At 49.8% G+C, this 17,583-nt stretch overlaps 1 protein-coding gene across 1 annotated transcript in view; it reads right to left on the bottom strand.

The window, feature by feature from the left end:
- Positions 1-17,583, bottom strand: part of MAP2K4 (mitogen-activated protein kinase kinase 4) — a gene marked incomplete at both ends in the record, with an annotated part of 102,417 nt that overhangs the window by 12,222 nt on the left and 72,612 nt on the right. Inside the window, 3 exons of the mRNA XM_082008029.1 lie at positions 11,105-11,232; positions 11,652-11,703; positions 14,439-14,558. Of these exons, the coding sequence (XP_081864155.1) occupies positions 11,105-11,232; positions 11,652-11,703; positions 14,439-14,558 (300 nt within the window). The remainder of the gene's footprint in view (positions 1-11,104; positions 11,233-11,651; positions 11,704-14,438; positions 14,559-17,583) is intronic.

Genomic DNA, 17,583 nt, shown 5'->3' with positions numbered 1-17,583 from the left:
CTTCGTTCCAGCAGCAGGAGTGAGCGTGAAGCACATCAAGCTATCCCTCCCCTGTCCCTCGGGCACAACAACATTGCAGCCAGCAGGTTGAGGGAGGGGATTCTGCCCCTCTACTCTGGTCTCGTGGGACCCCACCTGGAGTACTGCATCCAGCTCCGTGGTTCCCAGCACAGGAAAGACACAGGCCCATCGAAGTGAGTCCAGAGGAGGGACACCAAAATGGTCCAATGGCTGGAAAAACTCTCCTGTGAAGAAAGGCTGAAAGAGTTGGGCTTGTTCAGCCTGGAGAAGAGAAGGCTCCAGGGAGACTTATTGCAGCCTTTCAATATATAAAGGAGGCTTATAAGAAAGACAGAGAAAGACTTTTTACCAGGGCCTGTAGTGACAGGACAAGGGGTGATGCTTTTAAACTTAAAAGAGCGTAGATTCCGATTGAACATAAGGAAGAAACTGTTTACGATGAGGGTGGTGAGACACTGGAACAGGTTGGCCAGGGAAGTCATGGATGTCCCATCATTGGAAGTGATCAAGGTCAGGGTGGACAGGGCTTTGAGCAACCTGATCTAGTGAGCAGCAGCAGGGGCTGGACTAGATGATCTTTGAAGGTCCTTTCCAACCCAAACCATTCTGAGGTTCTATGGTTCTACAGTGCTACCAATGCCACCTGTGCTGCAGGCCACTATGGACCACTGCCCTGCACTAAGGCAGCTCTCAGGGGGCATGGCTGCTATCCATGCCAGGCCATAAGCATTTTGGCAATAGAAGATGGATGCCACAGCTGGCATGTACCTTCCCACCATGAAAATCAGAGTCACTTTGCAGGAACAAGGACCACCCTATGACAAGTGACTGTCTCTTTAGTTCCACACACACCACCATGGGGCATGCCGCCATGCAACCGATGCTGGCATGCAGGAATGGTGGCTGGTGGCCCAGCACTGCATGCTGCTGCGGATACATCACGATGTCTGGAGGCTGCCAGCGGGCATCAGTCAGGACAGGGCCACCCAAAATTAGGCCTTGCCATCGCCGGAACACCTACACCGCAGATCCACAGGGATGTGCCGCAGCACAGTAGAGCAGTTCACAGGCTGCAGAAGGACTCGCTTTCCATGCGGCACAGTGAATTACGGGACTGCATAGAGAGCAGGTATTTTGGGCAGGGCGTGAAGTACTAACCGTGTGTTACAGCGACTGCTGAGGTAGGTGGCACTGGCAAGACAGAGCTTCTCGTCCAAAGCACCCACGCAGGGGCAGCATGCCACCGCGACCGAGCAGGGCGCAGACGGAGCAACGGGGACTTGGCCCTAGACCATGGTGGCACAGTTAAAAGGAAAGCAGGATGGACCAAAATAAATCCCATCTAAATACAGAGCAGAAAGAATCCTGGGAATTTTCCATGTAGATGACATGGGAGCAATTAACACCAGCGAAGGAAGAGTCAGCATGTCACATTCCGGGGAACTAGAACAAGGGCTGCAGACAAAGCCCAGCTCATACCAGGTGTCCTTCCAATGCCAAGCACAAGCAAGGAAAGGAAATGGCAGAGATGGAGACCCACCACTGGGTGTGCTGACAGTGCAGAGGGGCAGGGTATGAACACATCAAAGGGTGCAGGGCTGCTTTCCATTTCAGTGTCCACCTAAGCACCAGCGCCCTGACTGAAAAACAAGCAGAAGTGGGCAGTGCTGATCCTCCCTCTCCTCCTAATCCCCAGCTAAGCAAACACACACAATTCAGGGTGTGACACAAGGATGATGCACACACAACTCCCTGTCATCTTCATCTGTTTTGTGTTGCTAAAGAGCAAAGTAGCATTTCTGGGAAAAGCCAATTCTTGAAGCTCAGATCCGGATTTTCACTGGTTATATCATCAGGGAATTTCATCCCACATGCACTGCAAATTCAAAACTGCCTACATGGCATTAAAATGTACATAACAAACTCTTATTTGCTACGTAGGCCAATGCATCCCTAAACTAAAAGAAAATAAAAGGTTACCAGGAGTAAAGAATGACCAGAAAGAGCTAAATTTTTGCAATACAAAAAGCAGAACAAAATCTACACGGTACAAACTCTCCCTCTGCTCCAACCACAGGAACTTACAGATGCGAGATGGAAGCTGCCAGCCTCCATGGGAGACTCTCTTCTCACACTAAAAAAACATGTGAAATGAAGCCCAGGGACCTCCCTGGCTTTGGCCCATGGTGGGAGCAAGGTAAAGCACTGCACATCTGGAAGCAGGGCTCTGCGAGCTGCAGCGTCACCTACACCAAATTCAGCTGCAAACCACACAGTGAGCTACGAACCGGGGCAGCCAGAGTTAACAGACCTTCACTGCTCTGACACAAACTGGATCCGAGTCTTGCACACAAGAGCCGTGGCTCCCCAGCATGCTAATTCTCCTGCTGTGTTAACCAAAATACCACATGTGCATCCATTCAGGGATGCTCAAGACAAAAATGCCATCTCCCCCACGGTGGTGACCCCATTACCGTGGCTTTCTTGTTTAGACAGCAGTGCCCTGCAAGCGTTTGCAGAGAGAAGCATCTGTCGGTGCCCAAGTGACTCAGCTCTCGGGACCAACTCCAAACCGAAGCCACAGCAAGGAGGGGAGCAACATCCCTGAGCTGCTGCCTGCAGGGTTGTGCAACAGAGACGGAAACCATCTTTAGAACCATAAATAAGTAGTTTGGGAAATGCTTCTGCTGTTCAGTAAAGGAAAATGTTGTCACTCACTTTTTGCATTGCTGTATTTCTCAAGAATATTCCTACAGTGAAAAGCAAGTTGTTCTTCCTTCAGCGCTCTCCTCTGCGCCGGCCTCTCGCACGCTCAGCCGGAGCGTGGAGCGATAGCCAGCATTGGCGTCACAGCCCTGCCCAGGCTGGGATGCAAGCGATGGGCACAAAGCAGGGCTGGCAAGGAGCTACGGACTTGCTGGGCTCTCGGACCTGTTTCCCTGTCTCCTCCTCCAGAGCGCGAGGATGCTGCGTGCAGCTCCCTCTCACCTGCTTGTGGAGTCCTCCAAACGTTTCATTCCTGCGAGCCCCTTTCCTGACTCTCTACAGGGCTGGCCTGGCAGTGCAGACCCAGTGAGGCTGAGGAAGAGCCTGACGCTAACCTCCTCAGGAGGTGCTCACCACCTGCCCTGTGGACATGACCACCATCTCTCAGAAAAGAGTCTGTCCTGCATTGTGAGGCAACTGTCCGGAGGGGGACTCACCGTGCTGGTTCTCGAGCAGGCCTTGGTGCCCATGATGCAGCCCTACAGCAGGTGCTGGAGCTCCAAAGAGGTGCGAACATCCCTCCACTCCTCCTGGATGCTGTTACTGCTCTGCTCTACGGGAAGTTTTGGAGGCTTTCCCTTAGGTGAGACCAATCTCCCTTAGATAACAGCAATCTCCCTTTGGTGACACCAAATTCTTCTACTGGCTGCTAAAGCGGTGAGATGTCTAATTACATGTGGATCTCAATTTTTATGTGCAGTGAAGCCTACTAAGCTTTCTGGATCTCCTCCTGGGCACGTAGGAGCTCACAGAAGGTGATCTCAGTGCTGCAAAAGCCTCAGTCTAAGAGCACAGATGCGAGTCATTCACACGAGCAAGCGAGGCATCACAGTCACACCGTGCTGGGTGAAGTCTCTTCTAAGGTTATACCCCTCCTCTCCAGTACTAGCTGACAGATGAAAGCTATTAACGCTTTGTCTTCTCCGGGCCTGTATCGTAGCACCGATCGCTACAGAGTGTGTTCAGCGCCCTGTGCAGTAGCCTACCCTGGCTGCAGGAGGAGACACGGCTCCTTGGCCACGGTGTGACGCAGCAGAGCAGAGGACACACAGCATGATGGCTGGAAGAGCTGCCAGGGAAGCGGAGAACACGAGCTCGTCCGTCTTTGCTGGCTAGGTGGACCTGTCACTTCCCCCTCTCCTCAGTCCACCACCACTAGGACAGCGGCAGTAACACCGTCTGTGCGTGCACTTCTACACCTACGTAGGAGGTAAGAGCAGTATTGTCAAAAAATACTCCAACCAAAATATTCAGCCCTGCTTAGACTCTTGAGTTCAGACATTCCTTCCAAATTCCTCTCTGTTCTTTGATTTCCTGCCCCTCCCCCTGGTCAGCCACGAAGCCCGCGGCTGCACGGAGATTATCAGCAGAGATCATGTTTCTAGAGAATGGCCTTTCCTCCCCTCCTATTTCCTTTACATATTTACTCTGAGAGAATGCTTCATTTAAAAACTTCTCCAGCAGCATTTTCCAGGTGGAGACGCTGGTTTCCGTTCGCATGGGGTGACCATCCCCTCCCAGCTGGCTTTCCCAACAGCGTTTGAATTCCTTGATCTCAACAGCAGGGAGACTGCAGGAAAGCAAAGGACTGGTGGACGGGGGACCAGATTGGCAGGAACATTAATGAAGGCAACGAGTTCCCATTGGGCTTGGCACAGCATATTCTCAATGACCTTATTTGTTCTGTTAAAAAAGGTAAATGTGTGGCTGTAATAAACTTGGACTAGCGCACTGCACTGTCTGGACTGCAACTAAATCGAGCATCAATAACCTGCATTAGTAAATGGCTTCACTGATAAGAGTTCAGAGGGTAACTGTTGTTAAAAGGGTGCAGTTATTGAGTGGGGAAGACAGGATTTATAATGGGACTTCAAAGGTGACCTTCCTTGGCCTACCACTAATAATATCCAAGAAAATATTAAAATAGCACTGCTAAATTCTGCATAGTACAAAAATATTGCTAGTGTGATAAATAAGGGCTCCTGAAGAACTAGTGGGATTTGAATGTTTGGTAAGCTGGGCTCTGACTGGATGCTCACTCAACCAGACACAGAAAAAGCAGCACTCAGGGGTGATAGACAAGCTCCTAGAAAAAGACAGGAGAGCAGGAAATCCCAGAGGAGCATCATGATTAAAGGTGTGTAGCTGGGGCAAGGCGCTAGGAACTGCCACTCTTATTATATACTCCATAGGCGAGACAAACAGTGCAAGTTTGCTCAATTTCAAGGTCTACATTTGCAAAAGGATGGTAAAAAAATGGGGGGTTTATAGTATAGTCATAATATACAATCCAATCTGCCTTAAGAGCATAAGCTGCTCAGTCGCTACTTTCCTCAAAGAAAAGCTTAAGAAGTGACTACATCAGAGTCAGAAACTCCCTACTGGAGAAAAAGGCTGTGTCAAGTAAAGGACTCTTTAATTCTACAAACGAAGTAGAAAAAAGAGCCTACAGCCATCCATCAAAACAAGACTTACTCGCATTAAAAAGATGGGGTGCTAGGAGCATAATTAATGACCAGGACAACTTCATGGGCACTATGGTAGATTCTAGAGCAGTTGAAGAGGCACCTTTAACACAGGACTTTGGAGGTCTTCTCCATCTGGCATCATTTTGGAAGGTCACCCCCCAGTACCCCGGAGCTTGACACATCCCCTCAATGCCATCCCCACCACTGCTTCCAAGGACTGTATTAGATTAACAGGACCAAGCTCTGGAGAGGCAGCAGTTTTGGAGGGCTGTAAGGTATCGTTCCAGCTCCGTTAAGTAACTTCTTCACAGAACTTCACTGATGGCCTGCAATTTTGGTGGGGATGCTCTAGAAGTCCTTGAAGTAGTTAGTTACAAAAGACTGAATTGCAGGAAGCCCAAGTTATTTGTCCACAGCCTTAACGCCTAACCAACAGGCAAGCTTTCAAACACATACTGAAAAGAGTCCCGCAGGACACAGTGCAATGGGATGACTTCTGATCATAGAGGACTCCATGATGCAGCATGAAAAGGGAACCAAGAGAGGGTATCTACAGAAGAAGTTACACACATCCTAACCAGAAATCAAACATAAGAAAATGCAGATGGTCGTCAGCAAAGGTGAGTTATCGTGTGGCAGCTCATATAGGGCCAGGCTGCAGTCACTAGCAGTTTGAGCCTTAACATCCGGTTTCTCTTTCTTAAAGATCTCTTCCATTCAACCAGAAGCTCTTGGTCAGAGCACAGGATCAGGAGGTTTCTCTGGATCCATTCAATCGGCTGTCCTTCTGGCATGAACACCCATGGAATTTTGCACCTGCAAAGCACAGCCCTCACCCCCAGGTCCAGTCCTGACCCCGATCCTTCTCATATTATGGGAAATAGGAGCTTTTGCACTCTATGAATGCTTGAGTCTGGTCCTGAACAAGACGGTGTAGCCTGCTCCTGCCATGGCCCTTGTGCCCTGCCTGCTCCACCGCCAAGGGTCACACTGCAGCAGCAGGATGGAGGAGGAGGAGGAGGCCAGACTCGGTCGCATCCAGATGACGGTGCCAGCGTAGCTGCTGGGGGAGGCTGGTGCTGCTGAGCAGCTCCAGCAGCCCCGCAGCCTGCGTCGAGCATGTGGAGGGCACACAAGGGTGCTCCCATGCTTGGTAGGAAAAGGCCCGGCACAGCGGTGGAGCGTCGCCCTGCAGCAGAATCCCCCCAGGCTCACCCATGCAGGCGGTGAGAGCCGAGGAGTCTCAGGGAGGCTGACAGCCGCCGGCCTGGCGCCTGCACAACCCTTCGCTCCCTCTCCCACACCTGAGCCTGCTGTGAGGAGCCTTGCCCACCCCTCTCGGCATCTTCACTGCCCTGATGATCACATTCTGCTATTTGTAGCTTCCAGTTAGCATTCTTGTAGCTCATCACTGCAGTGGGGGCTACCAGCCAGCCATGCCCTGTGCCGAGCAAACCCACAGCAAACAAGGAGCTGCCTGCTGTTTCCATCTGAACCTCCAATGCCTCTCGAGGGCAACTATCTCCCAAACCCGACTTTTAGGCACTTCCCATGTAAACGCAATCAGCCAAAACAATTTTTTTTTCCTTTTAATATTTTCCTCCACAAAACTCACGTCCTGCCCGCAATACCTGTGGGTGAGCAGTCTGCTTACATAGGTGGCTGCTGACACGTTTCCCCAGGTTTATACGAACTGTCTGTGCAGATGAGCGTCTACACGGGCGAGGAGGAAAACCCCTTCCCACCGCGTCCCTGGCAGGACGGGGGTGGAAGTGCCGACGCACAGACAGGAGCTCAGCCCTGCAGCGGAGCTGCTCGGCACGGGCTCTGCGCCATGTGATGTCAGGAGCCAGGTCTGGACAGGAGAAGCCCCACGCTGGGCAAACCTCACGGACGATTTTAGCCAGTGAATGAGTAAGCAGAGGTTATGTTCTCAGCTGAAACCCCTGAAGCATGCGGGTGACAGCAGCAGCACGTGAGCGGGGAGGGCTGCGCTCACGGCCCAGGCACCTCCCTGGGCATTCGCTACGCCGCGGGCAGCAGAGGGACAGTGCCACATGTCTCCCAGTCTCCACCCAAATTTGTTTTCTCAGTCATAAAAATTATGATTTAGTGCCGAGTTTCGGGGGGGGAACACGGACATGACACACATCCAACACAGCAATATTCAAGAGCATCCAAGATTTTAGCTGCATGAATTCAAACCAACAGCCTGCATGTTCAGATAAATGAATGACTGAGCCTGATAAAAACTTGTGCATCAGGTCAGGAATGCGAAGCTGAAACAGAAGCTCCTGCTGCAGCTCTGCTTGGGTAAAGGAGTCAGAGCTCCCACACCACTGCAGCCTCCCCCTCTGTGGGCGCAGGGAGGCCGGGGGAGCAGGGCTCAGAGCCGTCACTGTCACCTGCCTTGGGAATTTCTCCTTTTCCTGCATGGCCTGAACTCTGCACGAGCCACCCGAGCACGGGGACGCAGCCTCCAGCTGGCCCCAGCCACCAATGCAGCACTGCAGCGGCGGGCTCTGCGCTGGCCCTTTGCTCACACACCGGCAGGGCCAAGAAGAACTGTGTTTGCTGGGACACGGGTCGTGCACCAGCACCAAGAAGGCTGCTCTGCACCCGCAGCACTGCGCATCCCCTTGCCCACGCCCCCATCTCGACAACTCTTCCGCGAAAGCCCAGCGGGCAGCCGAGGGGAGGGGAGGCAAAGCCGCACAGGGCACTGGCACTCGGGCACAGCCGCAGCTTGCAGCGGGCAGCTCCCAGGCGACCTGGGAAAAGGACCCAAGGATGCGTGTAACACCATCAAACGCTGCCCCTGGAGAGGTCCCAAAGGAGCAAGGCAGGGCAGGATGTCCATCCTCACGCTGGCTGGGTCCTCCACTACCTAAACCAGGCACTTCCAGTCTTGCCCCTCCTCCCTGACACAGAAGCTGCGTTCACTTGAGCATTGAGAAGGCAAAAAGCAGTAATGCCACAAAGACCACCAGCCTCAGCGTGGCACACAGAGCCTCTCCTCCCACCCAAATCAGCAGCAGCCGCAGCGGGAGGCAACGCAGGGATCGCCAGGGAGCAGCAGGCAGGGAGGAGCAGGGACTGGCCGGGAGCAATCTCACCCCGCTGCTGGGTTAAGGCTGCTGCGAGCACGTTTGGGAACCTCACCTAGAGCAGACCCAGAACATCGGCGCAGGTCTCGGGAGGGCTCTCTGGGGGCAGGGGCTGCTGGGGCAGCACGCGGACTCCATCTTTCCCTTCTTTCTTTCAGAGAACACAAGGCACCAACATGTCTGCCTTTACTGCAATATGACGGCAGAGGAATGCAAAGCCAAAAGCAAAAAACTTCTCCAGCACTGGCAGCTCCAAGGCTGATACACTGCCTTCTGTGACAGCTCTAACAATTTTGGTTAAATCACACAGCACTTGCTTAGCAGCTGGACGTGGCTGCTGCTGCCTCATCCGACTGCTGGCAGTCAAACTGGCCAATATCCAATGTTATTGTTATCAACGGCTACTTGGGGACCCAGCTCCAGTAAACATGGTGTTACCAGGTTCCTTTGGTGGGCAAGTGCTCACGCTACAGGAATTACTGCAAGTGCCATGAGCCAAGCAGGCCTTGCAGAGCAACACTCTCTCATCGTCAGGGAGCATCATCCAGCAGCCCTTATCAGACCCACCCTGGCGGAACATAGTCACATTATTTTGCAAAAAACAGTCACCTATTTTGCACCTAAAAAAAAAAATCTTTTCCTTTGGAAAGGGGTGTGACTGGCCTTACTCCCTCCCAGCTATATTCAGGTTTGATCACAGCATCGCTACAGCCATCAGCCTCTGCTGGCTTGGAGAAAGAGCTGGCAGATGTGCCCACATGCTGGGGACATCTCCCCATTTCTGAAGCTTCTCAGTACGTGGAAATGCTTATGTACTTGGAGAGGACTCACTGAGTCCGGACAGCAGAAGGGCCAGCCGTCTCCCACAAGATTTGCCAGCTGCTGGCTCACCCCACAAACTGTATACTGTGCCAAGGCTCTTAAAATCGCAAACTGAATTGAAATGTTTTCACTCAACTTAAAAATCCAATGGAGTCTGGAGCTGGTGATGGAGCTGTGCAACAAAGAGCAGAGTGGATATCCACGGGCAGGGAGAAAAGACAAGGGGCGTTTGCAAGTGCCCACTGACTCAAGTCCCAGAGGAAATGAAGCAGCGCAGCTATTTACAGACATGCCAGTAACCATCACGTCGTAACTAAACCAACAGCCTATGCAGAGCTAACCATCTACCCACAGTTTTAAGAAAAAGTGGGAACGTTAATTCCTGTAATTATAGCCCCCTGAACTTGGGAGGGGGAAAGGAGTGAGCAATTTTTCAAGAGACCTATTTACAAACCTAACATACACCTCGGAGGATTGGGAAAAGTTAACAACCACCCCAACTCCACAGAGCAATGCTGTCAGAAGTGCCCGCAGTCTGAGACGCAAACACCCAGCCTCGGGTCACGCCAGCTCAGACTGCACTGGCTCCTGCGCAGAAATGTCCTCCCGGGGCACCGCTCTTTGCTGCTGCCCTCAGCCCCCCATGCCCCACTAACACAGCAAACTGGGCAGCTCTGACCAACCCTCGTCCCTGCGGGGAGCTCCGTGCACTTGCCAAAAGCACTCAGACCGGAGACATGCCTCTGCCCTCTCTTCAGCCTCACAAGGTATTTAAACGAACTACGCCGTCCCATTTCACTATGTTACGTGACTTGGGGGCTTGCACACACTTTGCTGCACCACGCAGATCTCATCCATACTCTTCTTTCCAGCTCGATGAAGTAACTAGCTCTGCTACGAGGACAGTGAACTGAAAAGGTCAAATGCTCCAAAACTCAGACTCTGTGCTTGCACAGATCAGGATTGGGGCAGACAGGTTTTGCCTTGGACACCACAGTCAGATAAAAGCCACACGAGAGCTGTTACCTAGACCAGATGGGCACTGTACCTTTAAGAGAGAGATTTTCCTTTTTTGTTTCCTTGGTGGTAGATAAGAGAGTTCAAAACCCAGTATTTTTAGTATATAAAGCCATAAGGTAAGTAATGAGAGTTAAACACAGCCACTGAAATTAAAGTTACATTGACAGCAGCAGACACACAGCTCCCCGTGCAGACGCCCTCAGCTTACGTGAAACCAAGAGATGCTTTTCAAAGCAGCCCGATGCACAGAAGCGTTTAAAACCCTCAGACAACTTCGAAAATCACCATCACAACTTTTCTCCCTGGGAGAGGGAGGGAAACAACCAACCAGGACCGACTCCCCGGAGCCAGGGCTCAGCCCCAGCCATGGCCACACAGCTGCTCTGCTACCACTGCTCTCCAGAACCACATTCTCCTGGAATTAAGTTATGGCATGCTTTGGAATTAAAGTGGTTTGCAAAATGACTATAATTCTGCTCAGCAGTAACTCCTGTGACATAATCTTACCATGGCAAATGGATTTCTTGCAGACCAAGAAAACCCCACACCCAGATGGCACTGCTTCCCCAAATTCACTGTTTGTCTTGGAGTGTGAGCAGGTGCTGCTGGAAGGCACAGAGAAGCTCTGCTCCAGCACCAGCAGAGGAACCCAGATTAAAAAAAAAGGTAATTTGGTCACTTTGCCACAGCCTGGACACCTTTGCTGGTGCTGCAGCAGCAGCAGCACTCGATCCAGAGCTTGGTTTCATCTGGGAAGGGGTGCTCATCCCATGGGAAACAGGCTGACACTTCAGCCAGAAGACAGGCACGGCCACGCTGAGCAGGTCTGCAGAGGGAAGGTGAGGTCCTGCACAGCCCATGGGCACGCCAGCTCCCTGCTGCGTGCTCATCCCCACTCACCGCCATGTACGGCCGGCACCCTGCATCCCGCGTTTTGGCAATGGAGTCCACAAGCTGTCCGCTAATGCCAAAGTCACAGAGTTTAATATTTCCATTTCTGTCCAGAAGAATATTGGAAGGTTTGATGTCTGCAAGGGAAAGAAATTTAAACTGGTAACTCAACGACTGGAATTTCAATTTCAGGAACAGCAGCTGCAGAGAAGTGACACCGACAGCGCGGCACCATCGCCGTGGCCCCTCGGCATGGGGCGGACAGGTGGCAAGTGGATGTGCTCACCACCGCTGAGGATCCTGAGCAGATGGAGCCAGCCCCAAAGATGCCACGTGCCCAGAGGCAGAACCAGACACCCAACCACCTTGAAGTCATGCTTTTATCGAAAACCACTGAATGAAGAAGCAATGAAACAGCCACTGGAGACACACTTGTGCAAAACCTGTACTCACACTCACGGTAGTACACATGCTAATTACACTTTGACCTGAAGCAAAGGCCACTTAAAATCCTTGCAATCATTTTTGTAGACATGAAGAAAAGACATGAACTCACCTCTGTGAATGATTTTCAAGTTTTCTTTTAAGTGGTTTAGTGCTTTCACAGTCTAGGAAAGAAAAACAGATGAAAAATAAGCAAATGTTGTAAGATTGTTGTGATTATTAAACTTTTGGATCTCCAAGAAGGGAGGAAAAAAACCATTTAGTATGTTAAGATATCAATGCTGGAATACGCTATGTAACAAGAGCATTTTTCTCCCAATCTTTCTTGCAAACAGAAAGAGATATAAGAGAGGGTATGTGCTTAAGTAAATACATACCACTTGTTGTAACCTGGAAAGATCACACTCTGGGAGAGAGGACCGAGAAGTGAAGTCAAGCAATTTCTGATGTTAATTTCAAGCCCCATACTGTACTTTTTCAGTAGGCAACGACTGCTCCCATTCCACTGGCTGAGCAGCAGCAGAGGCGATTTAACCATTCACCATTAAAGGGAAGAGACACTTACGGAGTCTGATTTCAGAAAAAACCCTGAAAGTTCACCATTTTAATTCATTTCACTTCTACTGAAAAGATCGTTGAAACCAGTGTCCAAGAGATTGCCTTGAAGATGATGGTAAGAGGGTGTTTGTGTTGCGCTGCAAAGCACTCTGAAGCTGTGCGACTGTAAGGATGAAGTCTAGCACCAAGGAACAACTCCTAAAAGACTGGACCTTGCTGCTCACACAACCCTGTGTTCAAGTGTTTAGGTAGTTAAAAGCTCTGGCAGGCTCTGGGGCAGCTGAAGTGCTGTCTCCTCCTTGCTGCCCACCTTGCTCCTCCACTGCAGGTTGCTGCTCCGGCAGCAGCAAAGCACCAACTGATTTTTAGGCAGGCCCATAGTGGAATGAGACCACATGACCTCCTTGGACCTGAGCTTCAGCAAAAGAAAGCCTGCTGGACTTAGTGGCTGAATGTTGGTTTAAATCCCAGTTGACCTTGCCAGAAGCTTCTACCCCCACCCTCAGGCAGGTGAAGCAGAAGCTAACAGCTCTTCAACCCAGGGTAAAAGAGCTCCGACATGAAATGAAGGGTGGTTGGCGAAGCACACCAAGCTGTGAGCTGCAGCACGTACCCCACCTGCACATGATGAGGCTACCAGGGCAGCGTGCATGTAGACCTACTGGACCTGAAGGCCCTCAAGGTCTAAGGTACTCAGGGCCAGTATTCTCATACCAGAGTTATTAAATGCCGTTCCTCATTTGTTTTCTAGAGAAAGGTGGACAGAAACAAATCTCAGACCACAAGATCTAGTCAGAACCTGTCTCAGTTCCTAAAGCCAGTCTGTGCAGAGGACCTCCCTCTGGAGCTGCTGGGGCTGGGCTGCCTTCAGGTGCAACATGAAGGAAGGAGAGCAGTGTTCAACAAGCAGGCCACGACCTCCCGCACAGCACAGCTGGGCTTCACATGCCCACATCTGTTGTGGGTCATGGATCAGGTATGGAAAATTTTAGTTTACTCAGTCCACCCCTCACCCCCAGATCAGAAACATCCGAGGTGCTCATTTCCCTGGCTAGAAGTTAAAGCTTTGGTGCACTTTCACAGCATGATGTCTGCACAGGGTAAGTACTGAAATTGCCTTTGAGGGCTTCAAAAATCATCTCAAGTCTCTCCCCAAATTATCTTCATTGGGTAAACACCTTGTAAGGTCTGTCTGAGCCAAAATGTGGGCCAGCGTGTCCCCAACACACTGCAAACCCTAGAAGAAAGAAAGGATCTCCTTTTCTTCCCTCCACAGAATTACATATAACTCCAAGCAGACTACCCTGGAAAGACAGACCTTACCCAGCCGTCTCTTGTCTATGCCTCAAGCCTTGCTTTGGCCGGTAACAGATTCGGTTGGTTGGTGGTAAGACAATGCATCCCATGGGCTGCTGAACAGCCACTGGCTGCCTTTGATAGGATTTGCAGTCTTGGCTATAATCATCTAAATACGTGGCAGTGCCTGAGCTGTCAAGGCAGTCTGTTAGCTGTCAGAAGAGGCAGCAGATCCAGGTAGGCTCAACATTTTATAAAGAGCCTTTTGGGAGTCTTTCCACAAGGCTACTAGAGGCTTCTCTGGACTGCAGTGGCCCAGAGTCCCCTGCAGAAAGCCAACGGACCTGCCAGATCCTAGGGCAGCAGCACGACAGAGATTTTGGGATACCTTTCAACACCGCTTCCTCCACAGCCCAAAACCAAAAGTTTGCTTTGGCCAAAACTTGTCCTTGCATTTAGACAATTGAAGAGTTCATTTTGGCACAGCCAAGGATAATTTTACAGGGCTCCTTAAAGGGAGACAGTGGGCTCAACATAGCAGGGCTGCACTCAGATAACTTGTGTGGGATTCATCTCACTTCACCACCTAAAGGCACCACGAAACGGGAACACAGCTCCCGTACAGAGGAGCTTGTATCCCTTGTTCCCTTTACAAACAAGGGAAGGGGAAGCAGCTCATCTGTTTTAGGCACCTTCCTTGGGATGAGACAACCTGTGCCCAGCTTCCACTGGTGCCACCACCCGTGCACATGAAGCAATCCCTGAGGAGGGGGCTGGCGCCTACGCTGTCGGTGCTGATGTCCAAGATGACAGAGAAGGAGCCTGGTCCTGGGGTCTCTTTATAAACTGATTACAGACCCAGAGATCTGCTTTTCCATCATGCAATATACTATGGGAAAGTCAGAATATACTCAAGGATCATTAAAACCATGGTGAAATAAAACAGCAGCAGTTCTGCACACAAATCAACCAGCTTTCTCACAAGTGTGTGAAAGAGATCTGAATTTTTCACATTAGCTTCAAAAACACGCACAAAAATACTCACAGCTAAAGTGATTTTGCCTAGGATTTCTTCTGGAATAACATCATCTAATACACTATATACATATTTGTAAAACTTATCAAACGAGGTAGACATGAGCTCCATACAGATCCAACAGTCACCCTGGAAAGAGAAAAGAGTATGTGTTACTATCAAGCTACAAGAAGAAAGAAAAATGCAGAGAGCATAAAGAGATCCCTTGAATACAATAAAATACATTAGCAGCAACATGCATTTGAAAGGAAAGATGGAATTGATCTTGATCAATTTTAGGAATGGAAGACTTGCCCCTATACACACCTCTCCTCCACTCCATTCACCACCAGAGGAATCTAGCTGACCAGCTTAGACCTAACGCTACATTTTAGATGCCTGAACCTAGATGAATCCACATCTCAAAAACTTTAGCTCTCCAGAAGGATGCAGGCATAGTGAGACATGAGCATGCACAGTAAGACTAAAAAAAAAAAAATCTTTTCAGTTTATGACAACCCTGCAGAGCATTGAAGACATTTCACACAACGTTCAGAGATAGTATCTAAGCAAGAGAAAATTAAAATAAGCCCAAGTATGGGGGGGGGTTGTTGATTTGCATCTTATAGTTAAACAATATAAATGCAGAAAATTGTAAAACATAATAGCAACTGTGTTAAACCAAGCTAAGCTTAACTATTGTAGGAGAATATCATGCCTTTATCAAGTTGTCTCCTGAGATCTGTAAATGCTCACAATGGATTCTCTGGGGATGAGAAATGGATCCCCACAACCTAAAAGGACTTCATCTTTTGTTTTAGTATGTATCTACCATGGACAGCTTAGCCATGGATTGATCTTACTTACTTCAATTTTTTTGAACATTTTATCTCCAGTTGAGGACGACAGAAGGCTTTGCATGAGCTATTTCTGTAGACTCTCATGCACTTCAGGCAACTCTTCATTGCTAAAAATACTAAAACACTAGAACTAGACCTGTCCTCACCAGATACTCATACTCATATGAGCGTTAAAATTGCATTAGCTGTCAAAAGCTAGGTACAGAACCGAGTTGATTAGTCTGGATGTCTCATCCTGGCTAAATACCACCCAAAGCACTTGAGTAAGGACCAGCAGCTTGTGCAAGGTAGTGCTGCCCTGGCCTGGTTGGGTGGTTCAGAGCATGGGATGCCTGTCTGGCTATGACTAAGCTGCACACCCCCATGATATAAGAAGCAACAAACAGAAAAGAAACTTGAGTAATTACCCTACAGAAGGTAAATTTTTCCCAACCAGACAAAACACAAACCAGGAAAACTCTATGTTAATACACAGAAATGGCATTAGGAAAAAGACCTAGGGCATGGACATGCTGGAACTGTGGCAAAGCCCCGTGCTCCCATCCCACACACCCAAGTCTCTCCCTTTTGAAGCAATCTCCCTGTGCTCATGAGAGCCAAGAGCAATTCCTGAGTTCTAGTTAGATGATGGAAAAGCTTGTAGAGCCACAAGTTTTAAAGCCAAAAGGGCTTTTCTACCACTCAGAATGACCTCCTGTGAAACACAAGCCAAGGAACTGCATCTGCTAAGATGCCTCCAGTCCAATACTTGGTTTAGTCGGAACAGAAGAGCCCAGCAAAGGTGTTGTCAAACACTGCACATCATTGGTATCAGCGGAGGTAGTGGTGCCACCCAGCTTGGTCCTGGGCTGCTGACACACATGCAAGGTCATTTTCAGCAATACAGACAAAACTACCAGGAAGTGTCCCATGTCCCACCAGCGTTACGGATGCCGCTGCTTCAGTGACAGCAAATCCATCACTGTCTCCTGCCAAAGGAGGGATACTGCCTTCATGAGGAATAGAAGAGGAATAGAATAGAATAACACAGGGCTATTTCAGTTGGGAAGGACCTACAATGATCATCTAGTTCAATTGCCTGACCACTGTAGGGCCGACCAAAAGCTACAGCATGTTATTAAGGGCATTGTCCAAATGCCTCTCAAACACTGACAGGCTTGGGGCATCGATCACCCTCTTGGTAAAGAAATGCTTCCTAATGTCCTGTTTAAACCTCCCCTGATGCAGCTTTTGAACCATTCACACATCCTGTCCCTGGATCCCAGGGAGAAGAGGTCAGCACCTCCCTCTCCACATCCTCTCCTCAGGAAGCTGTAGAGAGCCATGAGGTTGCTCCTCAGCCTCCTTTTCTCCAAATTAGACAAGCCCAAAGTCCTCAGCCGCTCATGATAGGATATTCCTTCCAGCCCTTTCACCAGCGTTGTTGCCCTCCTCTGGGCGCATTCAAGGACCTTCACATCCTTCTTAAATGGTGGGGCCCAGACCTGCACACAGTGCTCAAGGTGAGGCTGCGCTAACACCGAGCACAGCGGGATCATCACATCTTTTGACTGGCTGGTTGTAATAGAGAGAGCCTCTCCCTTCTAAGAAGGAGGGATCTGCTTTCCTAGTGAAGGGCTGAACCGGTCGTGGGGAAGACGACTGTGGGTTCAGAACCACAGGAAGCCCCATTTTATGCTGCTCATTTGGCACCAGGATTTTTACATCAGCACAAGGAAGAGCAGGAGCTAATGTCACTCACCCAAGGGAAATGGCTGCTACAAGTCTAAGTCCAGAAAACATGCATTTCACCCCAAACAAAGCAGACGGGACTGACTGAAAAGGTGCTGTGCTGGACACAGAAGCAGAGATATCATGGTGAAAGAGGCAAGCACAGCGCAGCAGGAAAGAGGACACAACTGGTATTTCAGAAGGCATGGAGAAAGGTGACCTTAGGCTGCTAGAGAGTGAAAGCTTGGCTATGGATGAATTTGGCTGAGGACCTGTTCAGATTTAAACTGCAGAAATTAAACTAGGCAACATATGCAGAAAATTTCCCTTTTCAGCACTGGCAACAAATGCAAAGTGCAATTGAGGCACCTCCATATCATTGAGAGTGGCTCAGAGAAAGCAACATGGATCCAGCACTAGTGATGTGCATCAAGCAAGTGAAACTGGAACCATGCCAGTGAAATCAAGTGAAACTGGAACCACACCAAACCCTTGCAAGCCATCTATAGTGAAAGCAAACATGGACTTTTCTACTGGCTGCAGGATCATTCAAAACATTGCTTCCATTTTGACCCAGTTTTATACAAAAAATTGGTACTGCACTG

Source organism: Phaethon aethereus (assembly GCF_964289735.1).
Source record: "Phaethon aethereus genome assembly, chromosome: 18".
Lineage (NCBI taxonomy): Eukaryota > Metazoa > Chordata > Aves > Phaethontiformes > Phaethontidae > Phaethon > Phaethon aethereus.
The sequence above is the reverse complement of the archived record's forward strand: the minus strand, read 5'-3'. Positions and strand labels throughout refer to the sequence as shown.